This window comes from Melanostigma gelatinosum (genome assembly GCF_949748355.1).
Source record: "Melanostigma gelatinosum genome assembly, chromosome: 20".
Classification (NCBI taxonomy): domain Eukaryota; kingdom Metazoa; phylum Chordata; class Actinopteri; order Perciformes; family Zoarcidae; genus Melanostigma; species Melanostigma gelatinosum.
Window position 1 is genome coordinate 8866043 of NC_136653.1, and position 21616 is coordinate 8887658.

The 21616-nt window shown below is 46.8% G+C and overlaps 1 protein-coding gene across 1 annotated transcript in view; it reads right to left on the bottom strand.

Annotated features, from left to right (window-relative positions):
* The window catches only part of LOC306794297 (MAGUK p55 subfamily member 7-like), a gene marked incomplete at both ends in the record, with an annotated part of 130173 nt that overhangs the window by 27334 nt on the left and 81223 nt on the right, over window positions 1-21616 (bottom strand). The window contains 4 exons of the mRNA XM_079292334.1: window positions 6469-6612; window positions 8441-8549; window positions 12848-12941; window positions 15638-15718. Coding sequence (XP_079148460.1) covers window positions 6469-6612; window positions 8441-8549; window positions 12848-12941; window positions 15638-15718 — 428 coding nt within the window. The remainder of the gene's footprint in view (window positions 1-6468; window positions 6613-8440; window positions 8550-12847; window positions 12942-15637; window positions 15719-21616) is intronic.

A 21616-nucleotide genomic window follows, 5' to 3' on the forward strand; every position in this document is an offset into this window, starting at 1 on the left:
AACACACAATTATAAATACGCACAGATGCACATTCATGCGCATGAAACTCAAATTGCGCGCACACACACACATGCAAGCAGGACTGAGCTGCGAGTGCCTCGCTAAAGCTTCAAACTCCCAAGCCAAGGAGTCGCTTCAGAATGTTTCTGGTGGGTTTTCCGCTTCGTAATGGATTTGTTGCGCGGCTAAATATAAAAACTCAGTCGCTGTGGCACTTGGCAAAAAGGCCCGTTTTCTGTTATTTGTTAAAAATAATCTCTCTCACAGTCAGAGGGTTTTGTTGGGCCGCAGGAGAGAAGTCTTTCACGGTGGGACTGTGATTCCTCGTCATCTGCGGTCTCTCACTGTTGGGAGTCACAGATGACCGCCACGTGCGACGCACACAACACCTCGGACCGGTCCTGGCAACTAAACATACCCAGGGAGCTGTTTTGTGTGTGTGTGTGTGTGTGTGTGATGTTTCCATGCCCGCCGGCGGGGTCACTGCGTCTGTCTCTCGTTAGACCGTTCCAGGTAAAAGAACATTCATCACAGCGGGACGCCACTTCAGGGACAGCGAGCTGGGTGGAGAGACGGAAAAGAGAATGAGAACCGGTGGGGAGAATATAGTGAGAGATGCAGGGTGAAGGAAAAGAGACGGATGTAAAGAGACTGTAAACAGTTTGAGCCGATGCCACTTTAAGGAGGGCCGAACTGGAGAAACGAGAAATCGTTCCTCCCCGCTGCCATTAGATAGTTTAATTTCCACATGAAACGATGGAGCGTCTCGTGCCTGTTTAAGCGCTCTGTTCGGGATAAATGGCCGTTTTCACTGCGCAAAATGAGGCCGCTGACTCCCAGTTTGGTTTGACCACTGATGTTTGTCCGGGCTGGAGATTTTAAAATCATTGTCAAGCTTTTATGGCTTTGTATTGTTTAATCATTTTCCTGATTGTAGTTATTTGTGATTTTCCTGTGTCCGTTTTACCGTGTTAAGAGGAAAACGTCGCCTTACAGGACTATTTCAGTGGCACAAAACAGCATGCGTATCACCCCCCCCCTTTATTAATCTACATAACACACACCTGTCCTCTCTTTCTCTAAATAAGCATCGAAAGCCAAGCAGATCTCTACAAATCAGCTTTAAATGACTGCAGTAACATCACATTACAGCCTGAATCATGCGTTGCATTGTTGGTTTTTTCTACATTGAGCTCTTTTAAAAAGAGCTACCCCCCCCCCCCCGAATCATCTCCAGCTCCAAATAAAGTCAGACTGCTCTGCTGAAACAATGAGACGACTGTTCCCCCCCCGTCCTTCATCATTAAAGCAGACCTGTCTCTTTTAGAGAGAGAAATACAGCCGGCGGGGGACAGAATAGGTCTGAGACGACCTCGCTCGACAGCAGACACCGAGGATCATGTACACAGAACCCGGTTTGAGCCCGGTTTGTTACCCCCCATTTGGCTGACAAATGGAGGCACATTTGTACATCTTGAGAGAATAGCAGAGGCTAGTAAAGGGACAGAGGGTAATAACAGCTCCGGCACGGGTTGTCGGTAACCATCCTGTTTCTGACGGCTAAAGCAAATCGTTCTCTGGACCCCTGCTGGGAGACGAGGAGCAGACGGGGGCCGAATGATGTGCGACTAGCGCAAACTGACTTTGTGTCTGCAGCGAGGTTTTAAAAAGTCCGGCGGTGAAGTCAAATATCGACAGGACGTTGTGTTCCACTGTGACCGAGCTGCACGCCCCGTGTCATATAAGACGCTACCTCAGCTCACATTAATACAGATGCATCTTGGGAGCTCAAGTTCAAGTTCAAAGTTCAAAGTTCACTTTATTGTCAAAGTTTCCACATGTGTTATGCATACAGAAAATTCGAAATGCCGTTTCTCGCAGTCCCACAGTGTAATATAGACATGAACATATAACATATAATAGAATAAAATAGAATAAAGTTAAGAACATAAGGGCCTAGATAAAGGATTAAACAAGTAGCAGCAGAGAATAAAAAGTGACTGGTGCTGATAAAAAGTGACTGGTGCTGATAAAAAGTGACTGGTGCTGGATGAGGGAAGGGGTGTGAGGGGGAGTAGATGTCCTGGTATGTTCCATTTGAGGCAGTGGGGAAAGGTGGGTGAGGGGGAGGGTAGAGAGGTCAGGGGAGAGATGGCAGGGGGGGAGAGAGGGGGAGCGAGAGGAGAGAGGGAGGGAGAGAGTTCAGCATCCTGACCGCCTGGTGGAAGAAGCTGTTCCTCAGCCGGGTAGAGCTCGAACGGAGACTGCGGAACCTTCTCCCTGAAGGCAGGAGGCTGAAGAGGCTGTTGGAGGGGTGGGTGGGGTCACCCGCAATGCCGAGTGCTTTGCGGGTGAGGCGGGTGTTGTAAATGTCCTGTAGTGTAGGGAGTGAGACTCCGATGATCCTCTGGGCAGAGTTCACAATGCGCTGCAGGCTCTTGCGGTTGGAGGCGGTGCAGCTTCCGAACCACAGCGTGATGCAGCTGCTGAGGATGCTCTCAGTGGCGCCTCGGTAGAATGAGAGCATGATGGGGGGGGGGGCTCCTGCTCGCTTGAGCTTCCTGATGAAGTACAGGCGTTGCTGGGCCTTCTTTGCCAGTGCAGTGGTGTTGCTGTTCCAGGTGAGGTCATCTGTGATTGTCACACCCAGGAATTTGGTGCTGCTCACCTGTTCCACAGCAGCACCATTGATGGTCAGAGGGAGGGGGGGTTGGGAGTGGGTTCTCCTGAAGTCAACAACAATCTCCTTTGTTTTCCCCACATTGAGGAAGAGATTGTTATTTTGGCACCAACGGACCAGCTGGTTCACTTCCTTCCTGTAGTTAGTCTCATCGTTGTGGCTGATGAGACCTACCACGGTAGTGTCGTCAGCGAACTTCACGATGTGGTTGGAGCTGTAGTTGGGTTTACAGTCATGGGTCAGCAGGGTGAAGAGAAGGGGGCTGAGCACACAACCTTGGGGGGCCCCCGTACTCAGTGTTAGTGTGTTCGAAGTGTTGTTGTTGACCCGAACAGCTTGTGGTCTCTCTGTGAGGAAGTCCAACAACCAGTTGCAGAGAGAGGGGCTGAGGCCCAGGTCTGTAAGTTTACACACAAGCTGCTGGGGGATGATTGTATTGAATGCTGAGCTGAAATCTATGAACAGCATTCTGACGTAGGAGTTCTTAGTGTCCAGGTGTGTGAGGGCTGGGTGTAGAGCGGAGGAGATTGCATCCTCTGTGGACCGTTTAGTTCGGTAAGCAAACTGAAACGGGTCCAGGGAGGGAGGAAGGGTGGATTTGATCTGCTTCATGACCAGCCTTTCGAAACACTTCATGATGGTAGAAGTCAATGCGACGGGGCGGTAGTCGTTGAAGCAGGCTGGAGATGACTTCTTCGGCACAGGAATGATGGTGGTTTCCTTGAAGCACGTGGGAACAACAGCCTGGCTCAGGGAGGTGTTAAAGATGTCGGTGAGGACATCCGTGAGCTCCTCTGCGCAGTCCCTCAGCACACGACCAGGAATGTTGTCAGGTCCCGCAGCCTTGCGGGTATTAATCCTCAGCAGTGTGCTCCTCACACTGGCTGGGGACAGGCACAGAGCCTGGTCGTCGGTGGGGGGGGTGGTTTTCTGCGCAGGTGTGTTGTTCTGTGCTTCGAAGCGTGCAAAGAAGCCGTTGAGGTTGTTAAGCAGGGAGGTGTGACTGTCACAGGTCTGTGGCGGTAGTTTGTAGTCCGTTATGGTCCTAATGCCCTGCCACAGGCTCCGTGAGTCCCTGCTGCATGAACTTGAACTTTGCCCAGGCTTTCCCATCATGCCCCTTTGCTGCTTCCCATAGAACATGAAGGGGAGCAGAGTTCAATTCAATTCAATTAAATTTATTTTTGTATAGCCCAAAATCACAAATTACAAATTTGCCTCAGAGGGCTTTACAATATGTACACATTTGACATCCTCTTGTCCCGGGACCCTCACATCAGAACAGGAAAAACTCCCCAAAAAAACCCTTTAACGGGGAGGAAAGAGGAAGAAACCTGTGGGAGAGCAATAGAGGAGGGATCCCTCTCCCAGGATGGACAGAAGTGCAATGATGTCATGTGTAGAACAGGATAGTGAATTACAACACATTCAATGTAATTACAGCACATTCAATGTATGACACAACCACGGCAGGAGGCAACACCTGGTCCAGGTAAGCCCGGATACACAGGAACCTGTGAGGCGAGAAAGCACAGAGACGCTGGTGAAGAAGCAGGTCAATAATGTGCATTAATGGTATCGGTAGTATGAAATAGTAACATGAGTAATAATAAAAGTGATATTAGCAGTTGGAGTCAGCAGGGCCATGGTAGGAGGAAGGACCAGGGTCCAGATGAAACCATGCTCCATGGAAACCTGTGAGGAGAGGAAGCACAAGGACTCCGGGGAAGAGACAAAGTCAGTACTGTGCATTAATGGTGTCGGTAATAGGATTAATAATGTTAACAATGAAGATCGTAGCAGGTGTCAGCAGGGCCATGGCTGGTTGAAGAACCAGCGTCCAGATAAAACTGCGGTCATCCTGTGAGGCGAGAAAGCACAAATACTCCGGGGAAGAAGTAAAGTTAGTAATGAGCATTAATGGGACATCAATGCATACAGACGGAGGTGAAGAAGAGGAGGAGAAGAAGAGGAGGAGGAGAGAGGTGGTCAGTGTAGGAAGTCCCCCTGTAGTTTTTGCCTATACCAGTTTGTCCATGGGCCGGTCCAAGGCAAGCCAGAGCCAGCCCTAACTATAAGCACTGTCAAAGAGGAAAGTCTTAAGCCTACTCTTAAATGTGGTGAGTGTGTCTGCCCCCCGGACTGAAACGGGAAGCTGGTTCCACAGAAGAGGAGCTTGATAACTGAAGGCTCTGGCTCCCATCCTACTTTTTAAGACTCTAGGAACCACAAGTAACCTTGAATCACTGGATCGCAGCTCTCTAGTAGGGCAGTATGGTACTATAAGCTCTTTAAGATATGATGGAGCCTGACCAGTTCGGGCTTTGTAGGTAAGTAAAAGGATTTTAAATTCTGTTCTAGGTTTTACAGGGAGCCAGTGCAGAGAAGCTAATACAGGAGTAATATGATCTCTCCTCTTAGTTCTTGTTAGTACACGAGCTGCAGCATTCTGGATCAACTGGAGAGATTTAAGAGACTTATTAGAGCAGCCTGAAAATAAGGAATTGCAATAATCTAGTCTAGAGGTAACAAATGCATGAACTAATTTCTCTGCATCGCTTTGAGATAGGATGTGCCTGATTTTTGAAATATTACGTAGGTGAAAAAAGGCAGTCCTAGAAATAAGTTTTATCTGAGTTCAGTGTATGGTGGAATGAGAAGGCCGTTCGGAATGGTCAAACATTGTGAATTTCTGAGGGTTTTTTGTGTGTTGCAACATGAGGTCAGCACTGAAGAGGTCTATTCCTTTATAGGTGAAGTTCAAGTCCCGATTTCGTTCGGATGCGTACCATGCGGACCAGAAGTCAATGAAAAGTAAAACTTAAAATGTTTAAGTGATTTGGCAATTTGGTTATGGCAGCCTGGGACTTTTTAATCTATGGGTGGGGGCTAAAGAGTGATGGGGAAAGTAAGCAGGCGGTGGGGAATATTAAAAGGAGTTCAAACTGATGGTTCACATGTGATTTGCATACGTTTCCAATAAAGAAACAAAACCACAGCTGGAAGAGGTGTCTCACTTCTCCCCGCCATGTTGGATTTACACCTGCAGCTCACACCCCATCACCGTCTCCACCGATCCCCCTTCTTCACTCATCCTCGCGTTGCCAGTTCGTCTCCATTTCTCTGACAGGCCCCTCTCTCTCTCTCTCCCCCTCTCCCCCCTCCCTCCCTCCCTCCCTCCCTTCTCCTCCTCGTGGTGTCGCGCCAGGCCCTCCGCGGTGTGTCGCTGACCGAAATCTTGGCCTTCGCGCTGCCTGCAGGCGAGTGAGACACGTCGCTCGCCCGCACGCGGCGTGGGGCTGGGAAAACCATCATCCACCCCCACCACCCCCAGCCGGCAGCAGCACCGAGCGCAGGCTAATTGGTTTCATCTGCGTCGGGGGCCGGGATGGAGGTGTGTGAGGGATGACCTCATCACTCACGCACACACATAACGTACACACAGGGTCCAGATAGTGTTGCTGATATTTCTTCTTGCTGCTAATCTGCTGTGTGTTTCTTCAGTATTACACGATGACATCATTGTGTAGAGCTTCATAAATAACTATAATTGATGGTTGCATTGTGGTTGAACACCATTTGTATCTCCCCGGCCGCTTGTTTAAAATCCCTCCTTATTCTAACCTACTGTATATCCTATTATCTGTTTCCTGTTATTTTCTGTTGTAGCTTTCCTCACAGGGGTCATTCAACATTCATCCAACTTAATGTCATCTGAGACAACATGTCATGCTGATCGATGTCGGACTCAGTGTGAGAGATAAGCGTTCCCCTCGCGTCCTCTTACCGTGAAAGCCCTGGCGGATCCCTTGTCGTCCTTGCCCGATATGATTTTGGCGTTCTGTCTGGTCTCCCTCAGTCTCTCGAGCGCTGGAGGCTTCACCAGCACGACAAAGGGCTTAAACTCCGCCGTCCGCAGGAGCTTTAGGGTCTGGAAATAAATATGAATTATGACATCGGGTTGCTGTGTGTGGAAGGGTGAAGAGGAGACACTACAGGTGAATAGGGTCAACAATGTATAACAAATATATATAGATTACTTGGGCTACATTAAGATGATAAATACTTTACTTTAATATTTTTGAAAATGTATGTTTAAATATACTGTTTCGGCATCATCTCATCAGACAGAACAGAAATCTGAACAAGCCAGGTTTCATTTTGTTGACATTAAGTCTTTTTTGGTTTTTAGTGAGGGAATGTTGGATATCTCTTTGTATCACTCCGTAAATCAGAAAATACTGTCAACAGCCACGTCACCATGTTTTTAGGAACAGAATGTTGTATAAATCAGGCTGTGAATGATATATGAACAAAGCCCTCCGTAAAAACCTTCAGAACATAGAGAGGAATGAAACTGGGATGTAAGTGGATTTCTGGATCAGAGTCAGAACCCCCCCCCCCTTTTTTTACAGGTGAATAGAGGAATTTAACTATTAACCAATATAAATAACCATACAACTTCCCCAAGTTGATTACTGACAATAACAATTTTGCATCACAAGTTTTTTGAAATGATGTTTAAATATGCAAATGAGGCAACGCTAACGCAAATAGACAAAAGCTGTAAAATAAGCCCCTACATGTGTGTTTTTCATTCCACTAGTCCAGGGGTCGGCAACCGCATGCGGCTCGCGAGCCTCTAAAATAGGTCAAAATGGCTCTTTGGATAGAAAAGGTTGCCGACCCCTGCACTAGTCTGAAAGAAAACATCTCACGGGAGAAAAGAAATCAAAAACTCAAAGTTGACCAGTGCTTGAAAAACAACGTTTGTGCCCGAGGTGTGTCTCCTTAAAAGCCAACCAGTGGTTGAATGGTTTGTGAAACTAAGGGCAGGCCTCTGCCACATGGACTTGTGTAGTACATGTGGTTCTTTTGGAAGATACTGGAGGACACATTTCTGCCCACATCTGCCTTCTTGCCACTTATTTCTGGTGACAATTGCACGACACGGCACCGCCCATCTGCTTCTCAAGAGGTGGGAGAGAGGTCACAGCTGGTTAGCGGTGGCGTCAGGCGAGCTTCGGGCTCTTCCCTGGCAAGCTGGGCGTCCCGCCGTGCTCACGGGCGGTGGGTCTGAAACCCGCCACTGATAGCAGGACGGATAAAAAGCCAAAGGAGGGGCAGGAGAGGAACCACTGGGAGGCGTTCACCTCCAGCTGAGTCAGCACGGGAGCAATAACATGCTCCGACACAGCCAGTGATCCGATCCATGAGCTGTGTTGTAGCGGGGGGGGGGGGGGGGGGGGGGGGGGGCTTACACAACACCACAATTGTATGCCAAATGCAGTAAAAAAAAAGCACCTAAATAAATGCACAAACACCCACATGAGCTTCCACAGGCTCTTTCTCTCAGACGTCTCAGGCTAATCTATATCATGGTGCGTTAGTGCCCGTCATTATCCGCTCAGCGAAAACTAACAGGGAGGAGCTGGCGGGGCAGAGGACGGGGGCGATACGGTGGGTTTCGCTGGGCTAACCGACAAGCCGGGGCCATTTCTTCATGGGATTTGATCGCCACTACATCCAAGACACATAAGCCAAAGAGGAAATCTTCAAATAGAGGAAATTTGAGGTAATCGCTCCCGGTACAAAAACCCGAAATAAAACACTTTGGTAACCCAGTAAGCAGCCAAGGCCTCAGGAAAGCCAGGGACAAAAGAGATCTGCTTCTGAGGTATCACAAGGCTACAAGAAAAAACTGAGAAGTGAGGAACAACTGTTGGCTAGATGGAGAGGACGAGGTCTGTGTCACTCACAGGAGGCTGGACATCCAACAGGCACACTTTGTTCTTGGAGAGGACGGAGCGTACGGAGTCTAGACTCGTGCCGTAGTAGTTCCCTTTGTACTCGCCGTACTCGATGAACCTGAGAGGTGAGATGGAAAGAGATGGAAAGAGAGAAGAGGTGAGAGGATTGTTAAGTCAGAAAACACCATTTTTTGAGCAGGGCTTAGTTATCTAATGTAGCGGTTCCCAAACTTTTTAGGCCGCGCACCCCCTTCTACATCCCGACCGGGTTCACGCACCCCCAATCCCCCACACCTTAAAAAAAGAAGAAGCAACAGAGTATTTATAGCCTCATAGAAATCGGACCAATGAGAGAACAGTTTGCTCGCGTGTGGCGTTTGTTTACAATATTTAGTCCGCTGTTAAATGTTGCAGTGTGAACACAAACCGAACAAAGGGGCAACTGCAACATTGTATCATATTAATCCCTGAATCAGAACAAAGCAAATGAACTGAAGGTGTGAAAACGCCCTGAAACACTGCAACAAAGTTTCAATAACTTTCAGTTACACAAGGCGTCACTTTTAAAGAGCAATCACGATGGCGAGGACACACGCACAGGCTCAGAGGCAGATTGCATCACATTTCATTTATAATTGACCATACATAGAATGAGACTGCAGTTGTTTTGGGCTGTTTTGTAACTCCTCCAATTTCGATATAAAAAAAATGTAAGGGTCTTTTGACTTGCACTGGCATGCTTGGTGTTGTTGGGAATGTAAAGGAGCTTGTTTGGGTTATCAGCATCTAAGAAACTAAATTCTTGACATCAATAGAATTATTGATGTAAGTAACAATTATTAATGATTACTAATAATAACGGGGTACCACCCTGCGAACAGGAACCAATAACCAAACGATAAAACTAAGTCTCATAATTAGTGTTCACTCACAATGTCAGTAGTCTGAGTACCATTACACATTCAGAGTGAAAGTGAAGGTTTAAGTTCGAGCACAGACCACATATACAGTTGTTATCACAATATGCATGCACAAAGTAATCACAGACAGCTGCTCTTTAAAATATAACAGAGTTTATTAAGTTCTAATACTAATGATCTGGTCAACTAATATCTAAACTAACAACTATACATTCATGAGCACGCAATCTAAAATCAACAGACTATTGAAAAGAGGTGGGGAGTGTGTGTGTGTGCGTGGAAAGGGGGGAGGAGCGAGGCAACAGCTCAGTGACGTGTGACGTAGTTGGGACGTGGTGACGTCTCTCATGCGCGAGACCCAAAATGGCGGATAGCCAAAAGGAGACCCGGCGTCTACACGTGCCGGTAGCCGTTAAGCACGTAGCTAGATTAGCTCAAAGCGATATGTGTGTGTTAGTAAAAGAGAAGGGAAAGGAACAAAACGAAATTAAATAAAACAAGCGATTACGATCCTCTGCGCCGCGCGGGAGGACTGAAGATTGCTCTCTCAGCCAGAGGAGAGAACAGCGACTCTTTGTCTCAGCCGGCGGTTCTGACCTCCTGAACTGATGAGAAGCAACTTCGACCTCACTAGGCGGCTGTCTCACCATAAATCACAGTAGCATGGAATACACGCTACTTCTACACAACCCCAACGATCGTTAGTGTCGGCGATTATTAAGCATACACCACGTTATAAAAATGAACAGTACTTTAAGCACACAAACAAGATAAAATAAACACAAATTAAACTCTCTCGAACTCTGCCCAGAATCTATTTCGCCTTACGGTACGATGCAATCGTGGTGATTGAGGGGGGTTCTTCTGAGGGGTTCTTCTGAGCTTCAGTGGGCTCAGGCAGCGCGGCTGCGGGCCGCGGAAGGTGTTCTCTCGGTGAGAAGGAGTCGCTGTCGTCTGGATAAGGGACTTTCGCGTCCTTATGGCCGGAGCAGACGAGGCGCTTGGTGGAGAGGGGGGAGTGGAAGCTCTCCGTCTCTCGTTCTGAAGGAGTCTTGCTTCTTCACTTCTGCAGGATTAAAAGGGTTCGCTTCGTGGATACGAACAAAGATAAAATATACAGTTTGGTGAATTCGGCCAGCGAATATAACTGTGAAAACTAGGATTTTGGTTAAAAAGAGGAACAACGTTGCTGTGTGTGCCTCCTGCTACCCCGCAGGGATCGGTGGAAAAAGCATTGAGGTGGGGGCTGCAGGGTAGTTTTGTAGAAAGGTTGCTGAACCACAGGGGTCCTGGGGTGTCTTGGCCCTCGGCCAATGAGATTGCAGCGGTGCTTTCAGGTAACTTCAGGAACGCATAGTTTTTGGGGGGGAGGAAACTCACACCCCAATGTGAAATTCCTTCAGAGGGGGTTTTCTCCTTTGGCCAGAGGCGGGGGTTGCGCCTTCGCTACGGCAACCCTCAAGGGACATATCATCGTCAACACCAGAACGACAAACATGAGACAGTCTGTTACATTCATGTTTTTATTTCGTGAAAATTATATTTAATATGAATTATTACACCATTAGACCACCATTATATTTTTCCTCTCGCGCACCCCCTAGAGGCAGCTCGCGCACCCCTGGGGGTGCACCACACTTTGGGAATCCCTGATCTAATGAAACACTAAAGTCCTTTTCAGAGAGTGACATTACAATCTTTTCCCAATCTGGTCGACTGTGTCAGCAAAACTCCTGAAATATTTGATGTATAAAAATCCACAGAGACAGAAGGATTACCCTCTCAACCGCTGACAGATCTGAAGATAGCATCCTCCAGCAGAACTTAAAAACAGATCATTAACGGCAAAACCTTCCCCCCTTGTAATCCACCAGGATTTTAACCCCGCCAAGCAAAACACGTCTCCACCAGATAATCTTCCCCCTTTTGACACCAATCAGCTGTCGCGGGGACAAAAACTGGTCTATTTCTTTTTGCAGAAAACAAGGAGGGAAAACGGGCAGCGAGGTGAGTAACAAGGTGGAAAGAATTTGAAGCTAATGGTGTGGCATGCATGCAGTCTGCTCATGACGAGCGCCGGGCAGAGTGACCGATGCCATGTAAAGAGAACGTTTTATGGTAATTGCCCATGTAAGAAAGTTTTACTCAGCGCTTTTTAAAGAAAGGAGGCTCTATAAGAAACCTCACTTTCAGTTATGGGAAATTCATTTAAGAGCTTACAGTAGCCTGCGTAATTAAAAGAAAAAAAAAGACTCGCACCTCGCTCTGCGCCCGTTTGTCGTGAGAGGGGGAAGAAGGTGTGTGGATGACGGTGAGTTAGCCAGTGGAGGTTTTTTGGCTATTTTAAGGAGCATGAACCTTGCTGCCGTTTTGACACAGAACAGGGCTTCCCTTGGGAAAGTCGTTCGAGCTAAACGCACGATGTTGTTCTCGTCGTGGACCCTCTATTTGATTTTCTTTCTCTATCCCTGCATTGTTTCTGTTGCATGCGATGAGGCTTAACGCAAACAAGTTAATCTCGCTCCTCGTCTTTTATGTACGCTGCCCTGTAATTTACGCGCCGCGTGTCCCACGCATTCCGCCCCACATCAGAGCTCTGTCGCTCGCCCCTCCGACTCTGCCTAAAAACATTGCATGCCTCCGACCCACACCGCAACACGGCCTAAATATACAACCCCCCCCCCCCCCACACACACACACACACACACTTTCCCCTTCTTCTCTCTGCATGCTCTGACACTCTATATGCCCTCGGCCACCACAGGCTTCCCCTCTGTGTCACGCTCGTGTGTGTTTGCGTGCATAAATGTTTTGCACGTGCACCCCGACAGTATGTCTTCTCCAGCTCGTGTGAGACCGGCTGAAAGGCATCAATCATTCTTATGACTGTTACAACTTGCATTTCAATTTGTTGGCCGCAAATGTCAAGGCGGTCAGAGAGAGAGAGAGAGAGAGGGAGAGAGAGAGGGAGAGAGAGAGAGCTTGATGGGGAAGGAGGCGGCAGAGACACGAGACCTCTGGATCTGGAGATCGGTGACCGACACGGGGCCCGTCCTGTCAACGCCAGCTCGCGATCGAGTTACAGAGACACACGGAGGACAGCGGGGGAGTGAACGGTGGTGGCGAGCGCTGGTCGGGAACCGTCGGACCACCGCGCAAAATTCCTGCTTGTAACGTGAAGATTTGCTCTTTTTTAATGCTACAGAACAATTTATATCTTTGTGGTGAACAATCCATTGTCTGAAATAGATGGAGTCATATTATTTACGAGTATTTGAAGACACTGGAAACAACTTCATGGCCCACCACGATAAAGGCGCTGTAACTAAAAAAGTTTTTACCGCAAAAAAGTCTTGCTTTCTTTTTGTTGTCGGGGAGGTTTTATGTTTTCAAATTGGTAGATATTCCCATACCGTATGTAGTCCATGTCTACTGTATGAAGTTAGAATCTATCCAAGTTTTCTCCTTTACTTATACCGGGCACAGTCGTGCTTACTTGTTATTGTGGATATCCGTCTCAAAGAGATGTTTGGAGATGAAGTGGTACTCAACGCCGTCGCTCTCCTGGTTCTTCTTGGCCCGACTGGTGTCTGAGGGAGAGAGAGAGTGATTACCTCAAACCCAGACTGTCTGACTCACTGTTGGGTCTGAAAGCATCTGAACTGAGCCCCTTGTTAACGCGGCAGACACGCAGCACGCTGGGCCGTGCCAACCCTTGTATATATTGTTGTTTAACAGCACTATAAAACACACAACCTGTAGCGCTGCGGCACTAAACTCAGACACTTAAGTGACATTTGGTAGGTTCTTTTTTTTTTTTCTTATTAAACGTGTCTCTTGTAGAAACAGAAGCCGTGGCGTTAGCCGCCACTGTTAGCCGCTGCAAGGTAACTGAGTTTGGGAGCTCTCATTAACATCAAGTCTCCACGTTTACTCGGCCTTTCCTTTACGCACTCCAGACTGATCCACAGGCTTCGTGGAAAACCAACGGTGTGATTTATCCAACGTGTCACTTGCTTGAGAAAGAAAGACGGCCGTAAATCCAGCTGCGGTGGAGAGGACACTGAGGAAGATCAACGGCTTTCTGTCGTCGCGCCGCCAGACGACGGTACAGGAAAAACTCGAGGAGAGGGCCAAAACTCGCCTTGTCATAAGATAACATATATTTAGACTCAGATATGTGCGAGACACGGCCAACGGCATCATCCGAAATAATTACAGTGCGACAAAAGAATGTGCATCCGTTCAATCCCAAACCGGTGGAAAATATCAGTAAACTTGGATTGGGATCAAAATGTTTCACCTCCCTACTCTAATGGCTTACTGCAGCGCTCCCTGTGTTCCTCAGACGGCTGGTTTACATTTTACAGCGACAAGCAGAGTGAGATGGAGAAAAAAAGATCTTCGGCGGGGCCACAAGTCGGTGGTCTCCAAAGCTCCGGTTGTATGTGGTGGTATGGCTTAATCCGAAACAACAGCAAGTGTTAAACGCATCCATGTGTCCGTTGGCAGCAATCAAACATTTACAAAGAGGCAGACCAGATACTTTCCGACTCCTTCCTCTCAACGACAGCCACACAGTGCGACTTCTATGTGGGTCAGAATCAGGCTGTCTGGGCTCTATTAAACACAGCATCACAGGTCACATTTGAGAACAATTAACATGCCTCAGTGGGAAAAAACAAATAAAAAATAGGCCCCACCGATGGGATTTTAATATCGGGGGACATTGACTTGGAAACATCTATTATGCCACACGGCGTGCAACCAACACGGCAATTAATATCAGCGCTGCTCGTATTTCCTCAAAGTCATGTTGCAGTTTCCCTCCGAGCCCCCCAGATGGTGGCTACGCAACTACTAATGCCACCGCCCTGCTTATATGTATAAATCAAAAAGATGTATTTGTCCCGATGTGCTGGCTTTGGGACACCTCAGAAGTGAAAAAGCTTGGCGAGCCAGTCGTTTTGGATGTCATTCATTGTGGCGAGCTGTCGTTGAGGCAGAGGAGGAGGAAGGAGGCGGAGAAAGACAGGAAGAGAGCGAGAAACAAGCCGAGACAGAACGGACAGAGCGGGTAGCTCGGCGCCAACTCATGAGGCAGTGGAACGGCATGTCTTCAGGAGGTAGAAAAATGTCCGTCACTTGGTGCTCGTCAGGCCGACTGTGAGGAGCTGACACCGGTTACTCACTGCCAGACAGCTCCCTTTTTATGTGTGCGTGTGTGTGTGTGTCAGACTGGACCTCCATTGCTCAAACAGCAGCAGCGTTCTCACACACTGTGTTAGTTAAGATAAACATCCATCACCGAAAGTGGTTTGTCTCTGTCCACAGGTGTACAAGACGCTTCTTTGGCACAAACGGATTGATACCAGTACAGAGGGAGGCAATTAATCCCTGTGACAACACAGCTGTAGTGTTGTTGTTTTCTTTCATTCCTCCAGAGAACAGCAGCTCGCCAACACCACTGATCTTTCATGCTTATTCCATCTCTCTGAGCATCTCGATGTGTTTAAAGTAAGTCGTCCTGAGGTCACATCAGCTGTACTGAGAGCTCGCCTACTGCAGACATGTTTACACAACATAGAAATACTATAAAGTTTGGTTACTGCTTGCGGCCTAGTGGTTAAGAATGCAACGCCCGTGTTCCACTTCCTGCATGTTTTACTCCTCGCTCTCTCTCCTCCTGTTTCTTGTTTGTAGCTTGACTGGTTATCAAAATGAAATAAAAAATTTGAAACAAAATTAAATAAATTTCTAACTTTCTCTGCAGAAAAAAAAGGGGCTTGATCTGAAGACAATATATATATTATTATTATTTACTTGCTCTTCATACATTCTGTTCTAACTATGATTAAACAGAGAAGAAATATATATAATAAGAAAATAAAAGCATAAAATAGTATGTTTGTTTGTGTGCTCCGGATGAACTTTTATGCAAATGTAACCTTTAACATATTAAAATATTTCGTACGCCTGTTATACAGCGCAATTTAAAGTCCTTTTTATTGCAGCTTGATCGGAATTATTGTTTCTTACGAGCTGGAGTGAATGCAGCATATGGAGAAAGCCAAATGGTGTTTACATTCCCTTTAAAAAGTGATTTGCCAATAAATAGCAGATCTACAACCATGCTCCGGATTAAGGCTTAAGCTTTATGGATACAATGTATAAAACACTCACACACACACACACACAGAGGAACGGTTGGGAGATAATGCTGGATTTGACCAGTGACACACATGCACAAACAGGGCTTGATCCAACCTGAGTGGAGAGAACTTACGTGGGATGGTCACACTGAAGTGCTCGGGGTCTGAGATCAACAGTTTCCTCTTGAGCTCATTCAGGCCGACGCCTGCGGGTCCTGCACAAACACAGACACATCGGTAATGTGACGGATGTCTCACAATCCATCACTACCTTCTCTCACAGAGAACGTGGTGCAATAAATGCCACCAATACAGGCTCTACAAGGGATGTTTTTATGTAGCTATGATCACATAAATATACCAACAGATTCATCACGTAGCATCAAAATTAACAGCAACATATTAAAGGTGCTCTCCATCAATTAAGCATTGCACCTCCATAAAGCTGTAGGACTCAAAAGAGACAAAAAGGACACAAACATAAAAAGAATGGTTGAAATTGGGGCAGCAGAGGCCAATATATCCTCTTAGTCCCTCGTTTATGGGTCAATCTCGACAAACACTGGATCCTACATTTCCCATAATGCAACTCTCCCATCTGCGTATCAAGACCATCGCTGCCTCGCACACAACCACATCTTTTAAACTGTAAGACCCCGGGCTTTCTTTTAGCACTATGTAGTCTCAAGCCCCAGTCTATACGGTTACCCCGATGACATCATCAGTTGGACATTTTCAATCGGTGGGTTGTCCCTTTAAATAAAAGTAAACACATTACAACAGTACACCTGCTCCACCACGATATATTACTCGTATAATTATTACTATGAGAGCTGTAGTTACATATCTGGCATGATGTTATTTCATATTGCACTATATTTACTTATTATACTTCTATATACTATGTGTATTGTTCTTATTTTTTTACAACTTTCTTTTTAAGATAATGTCCTAATTTTCTTTAAATCATTTATTCAAATAGTTCTCTTATCTGTTTTCCTACCTGTGCTGCTGCGATGTGTATTTTCACTCTGGGATTAATAAACAGATTATGCTGACTCTACCTTTTAGACCAGAGTCCCTTTTATTTTTTTCTAAGAAAGTATTCTTTTAGGTTTTGTGTTATTAAATCAATTTACCACAGAGTAAATTGAACTCCATATTCTATTAAAACACAATCAGCCCAGTAAAAGCCTTTGGAGCAAAGATAATTGATTTGATGTGAAAAAGCAAGTTACTACAGTTACAGGTTCATTTTTAATAAGGTTGTCTCTACACTACACCATCATAGGTACACAGGAGAGGAAGAAAAGCTTTTTCCCAGTATTGTTGCAAGACTTTCCATCACATCCCCAGTGGGGAAACTGAGGCAATGAGTGAGAAAGAGGGAAGGCGGGAGAGGTTATTGGAGTATTGACGATTGATTCATCTGTGGAACTTTAATATTAAGGAACACAAAAAAAAAGATGGCAAACCTCACACTCGTGAATCAATATCCACATGTTCTCTCTTCTATTTTAATTCTCCCTCCGTCTCTACCCTCCGTCTGTGAAAGACAGATTCTCGGGTGTTTCGGTGGGTGTTACACTGGTGCTACATCACTCTAATTCAAACCGACTGGCATCGATGTCTTCAGCGGACTGGACAAGAATATCAGTTTTGGAGCAACACGTGGCGTGGGCTTGGCGTTTCTCGGTGTTCCACCACAGCTCCGCAGTGTGTGGACAGTTGAGAGAGACGCTGCTCGATTCGGGCTCGGGATTCTTCGCATGCCTGACGTTCTGGGCAGGTACTACAATCGCGTCAAAACCCCGTTGGAAATTTGTTTCTCCGGGAAAATGTGTTTAGCAGGCCGCTCCTCTAAAAGAAACAGACAGTGAGTTCACTCCGCGAGGCGGATTAGGCGGAAAGTGATGAAGAAAATATTGAAAAGGACGAGCTGTGTATTTCTAAGAGAAAGAGGGCTCCAGTTTCCTCTCGTGCTATCTGCACTTCTCCTCCACATCTCATGTGGTGTGAAGCAGGAAAGCCTGCAGGAGTGATCCACAACCTGATAAATAGGTGTGGACAACGAGGCTCTTTTAAGGGTAATCTCCGAAACCCTGGCAGCCTTCACACGCGGACAAATTCACACCGCGCGCTTTTCGCTTTACCTCTTGCACCCGACAACACATGCTATGGGTCCCATTGTGCGACTGCTGTAAGCGATAAAAGCTGTTTCCTCGACGCGCTCGCACTGTGAATTCAAAAAGAGAGAGAGAAAAATACAGAGGCCCTTTTTGGAGCGACGGCGCGAAGTATTCTGCGGTTACCGTCGCTCATAAACAAACACATGGCCAAGCGAAGACAGCAATCAATCTTAGCTGGGGAGGAGTTTTTCAGTGAGGGAAAAAAAAATAAAAATCCACCAACAGAGTACCTGGGGGCTGAGAGCTCGGGTGATTTATTAAGATGAGGAAATGGAGTTCATTTTGTATTTGTTTCGGGAGCGCGGGAGGAATGCGGCGGGTGCTGTTTGAACGAGGCTGCGGGCCCGATGTTGTTGTAGGAGCTGAAGGTGGCAGAGCGCGGCAAAAAGAGGCTCTTTTATGGGCCCTATCGCAGCGGTGCAGACGGCCCGTCCCGCCGGGCCTCAAGCCTCCACACAGGCTTGTTTGCTTGAATCCGAACGCGGAGGTCAGGGCCCCCGCGACGCGGATGTCAGGGCCCCCGCGACGCGGAGAGGAGCCAACGGGGGCTGTTTCGGGTTACCCTCGGTGCGACTAACGGGCCCCCACTTCTGCGTGCTCGTAAAACAATTTTCACCTTGTGCGTCGCTGACTTGCTCGCCACTTGTGATATCAATGATGCATGGCAGCAGGCCTTCATCAGAATACCTTCAATGGCGATTGAAGCTTATTCCAGCTGTGCCACCGCCTGCCAAGGGGGCCCACCACCGGGTCTTTTACAAGCAGAAGCTGTGCCCTGTGGTCCCGTTCCACCGTCTGACCTTAAACACGCCACCTCTTTGTGCATTGTTTGTCTTTTACAATGCCCCAACACAACAGCAACATTATAAATCTGAACGCCACAATAAAAACAAATTTTCTGGGCGAAGCTGCCGTATTCTTGTTGTGTTTGTGTTTCCCTCCTTGTTTGTCTCTCTCGCTGGCCCTCTTGCGGTACTCCTGGCCTTGCACGTTGCCGTGCCGGTAAAAGTGTCCGATTTCATTGCCGTGCTCATTAGAGAAGTTGCTTGTAATATCGCGAGTGTGATAACTTCCAGGCCAAGCACGGAGCACATCGCATGCAGTGTGTGCGGAGAGGCCGAGGCCAGGCCCGGCGAGGCCCTTGCTCTGTCTGGACCCCAGAGCCTCGACCCAGCCTCAAACCTCCCAGCCTGCCTCGCATCCAGGGCGAGGGTCTATTACAGCACCGCTCACACACGTAGCGCTGGCTTTGCTGCTACCGCATTTAAAGGATGACAGCGGTGCTGTGTGGTAACCGCGGGGCATTTACAATACTCCTAGATTTTCATCAGAAGTTGAAATGGAGTTCCACTTTTATATATTTGGATACTGCATTAATATTCACTTAGGCATCGCTGTGTGTAAAATATGTTAGGGCTAAACCCCCGAACTGAAGGCTTTCAATTCATCAAAATCTCACTGTAAGTTCAGTGTGTCAAGTTACATGGGAAATGTGGAAATCAGCACAGCAGTTTGTCAGGTTAAATAATCAGATTTCCTTCAAAAACCATCAGTGGTTTAGTCAAATTATGCATGTAGTATGTAAAGATATATTTGTATTGGCTGTCTGATTTGAAATGTATCAAATAACCCAGATTAGCATCTTGATTTATCTTTGAAACACATCTCAGACGCCGCGCGAGAGGTGGGCAGCAGCAGGTCATTCATTAGTGGGTACTGTGGACCCGTGCGTCCACATTAACAAAACAACGCCTTCAGGCATTCCTGAAGAGCTTTGGGGAGGAGGGGGATGGTTGATACAAAAATAATAATGGGGGGTGTAAGAAATTTGAGCATAGAACTGTGTGTTTAGTAGATATAATAAAAGTGTTTAACAATTCAGAATTAAGAATTCATAATTAGTCATGATCATAAGTGTATTGGGAATGCATAATTAAGACAAACATAAAGTGTTTTAGGATTAGTAGCTAAAAGACATGAAGCTTCTGCAAAGTTGCAGAAGTTTAACGTTTATACTGAAGGATCATCATAGAAGGGATTAAACCGTAACTGACGGTCATTGAATGTGTTAGTAAACTCAGGGACAGAAAGGCAGACAGGCGAATACACTCCTGGAAGTTAGCCAATAGGAATCGGGATAAACGGAAGAGGAGGTGTTTCGAACAGATGTGGGTGGTTTAATTTCAAGTCTTTTTCTCTCACGCGTGATGGCTCTCAGAGGACGGACGGGTTTTATACCTGAGGAGCTGAGTTGAGTTTTTTGCAAACGGGGTTTTATTGATTTAATATTTCATGAAATAGTGTACTTCACTGTAAAATACTGTACTTGCATCAGTGGATTAAATTCCTTTTAATTGTAAACCAGTCTTGGTAGATTCCTTATTGCAGCGTGTCGACTGTAAAAAGCAGCCGGACACGTGCTCTGGCCTCCTCGCTGTGGAACAGACTCAAACTTCCACAGGGGGAAGAAAGTGAGGGCTGAGGGTCATGTGGAGGCCATGGAGGCCATGGTGTCCTGTCTGCAAGCCCGACAACAATGCAGTATTACGTTGACTAAACCCCTCCCCCCCACTCACTGCTTAGCTTCTCCACTTGTTAAAGGCTGTAGACGGGCAACACTGGTAATGCAGAGTTAAAGCTAAATGCTTTTTAGCCTTTTAAAAAACAACAACACAAGACCAGGAGTGTGAGGAATGGATTACAGCGGGTTTATCCGCTCTGACATAAGTTAGCAGTTGTTAGCATGTCCAGCTAACAAGCTTAGTAGGCTTCCAGAGCTAAGCAGCATTTCATTAGCCAGCTATGTTATTATGTGGGCTTATAGAGTAATTTAGAAAAATATCATGTTCACTAAGAGGACCTCCACTGTTTGGACGCTGGTCACAGTTGCTGTCAGAGTTTAGGGTAAAGCTAGAAGCTCTGTTCTAAGGGAAAAAGCAGCCAAACAGGGTTACGTAAGAATTAAATGACTTAGCTTTTACAGGGTTATTGTTTTATTATGAGTGAGCTGGAAACAATAAAAAGTGCTCAGTACGAAGTTCAGAGCATATGCGACAGCTGAGCGGGCGGCTCACAGCTAACAATGCTAACAGCGTGCAAACAGTGCATACAACGGCAGCCGTGTCTGCCTCGGCCTAAAATCAAGGAGCCAATGTTTAATTTCAATGGTATACCTGCCATTACTATCACTGTAAACTGCATATGTAAATGGTGAATTGAAGGGTCAATTGGTAGAATACAGGACAAAAAAAATCCAGCCCGGCAAAACGAACGCGGGCCCGTCTTGCAGTGCTAGCCACGACACCACCGCGCAGCCCTTCTAAACGAATCAACTTGCTCAAATAGATTAAATGAAGAGTATCGAAAACACATGCCCTTATGTTGAGGAATAATGTGTCTCACCCCTGAACAGAAAAAGGAAAGAGCACTTACAGACTAACCTTTGGAGGGGAAAAGATTTCGAATAAGGAAAATCAAGAGACTCCGGGGAGAGGCAGAAGGAGAGAGGGAGGCAGGGCAACATAAAGCAGATCTTTGCCTGGCCCTCTGCTTCGTTATGTGTGAAATTGTCCATATAGGTTGTCCTCCAAATTATGGACGTTAATTAAAAATATTTACATTAGCATGACAGGCGGGAGAGGTTCAGCATCCTCTGTGGAAGGGCTGTGGCATGCTGGCGGGGAAACGGGCCTGCTCATTTGCAACGCGCCTGATGAAGTCCATGCTCTGTGTGAACCGAGGCCTGGTCCATCGGGCTAGGAGCAGGACTCTGCAGACAGCATGCGTGAGAGGACAAAAAATTTAAAGAGAGAGACCTTGTTGCCAGTGGTGTTCATTCCCAGATTAACCTTAAAAAATGTTTTAAAAAGTGCTGTGGAAAGACCGGGGCAGACTTTTGAGCGCACCTCTTCTCTTGATGAATGG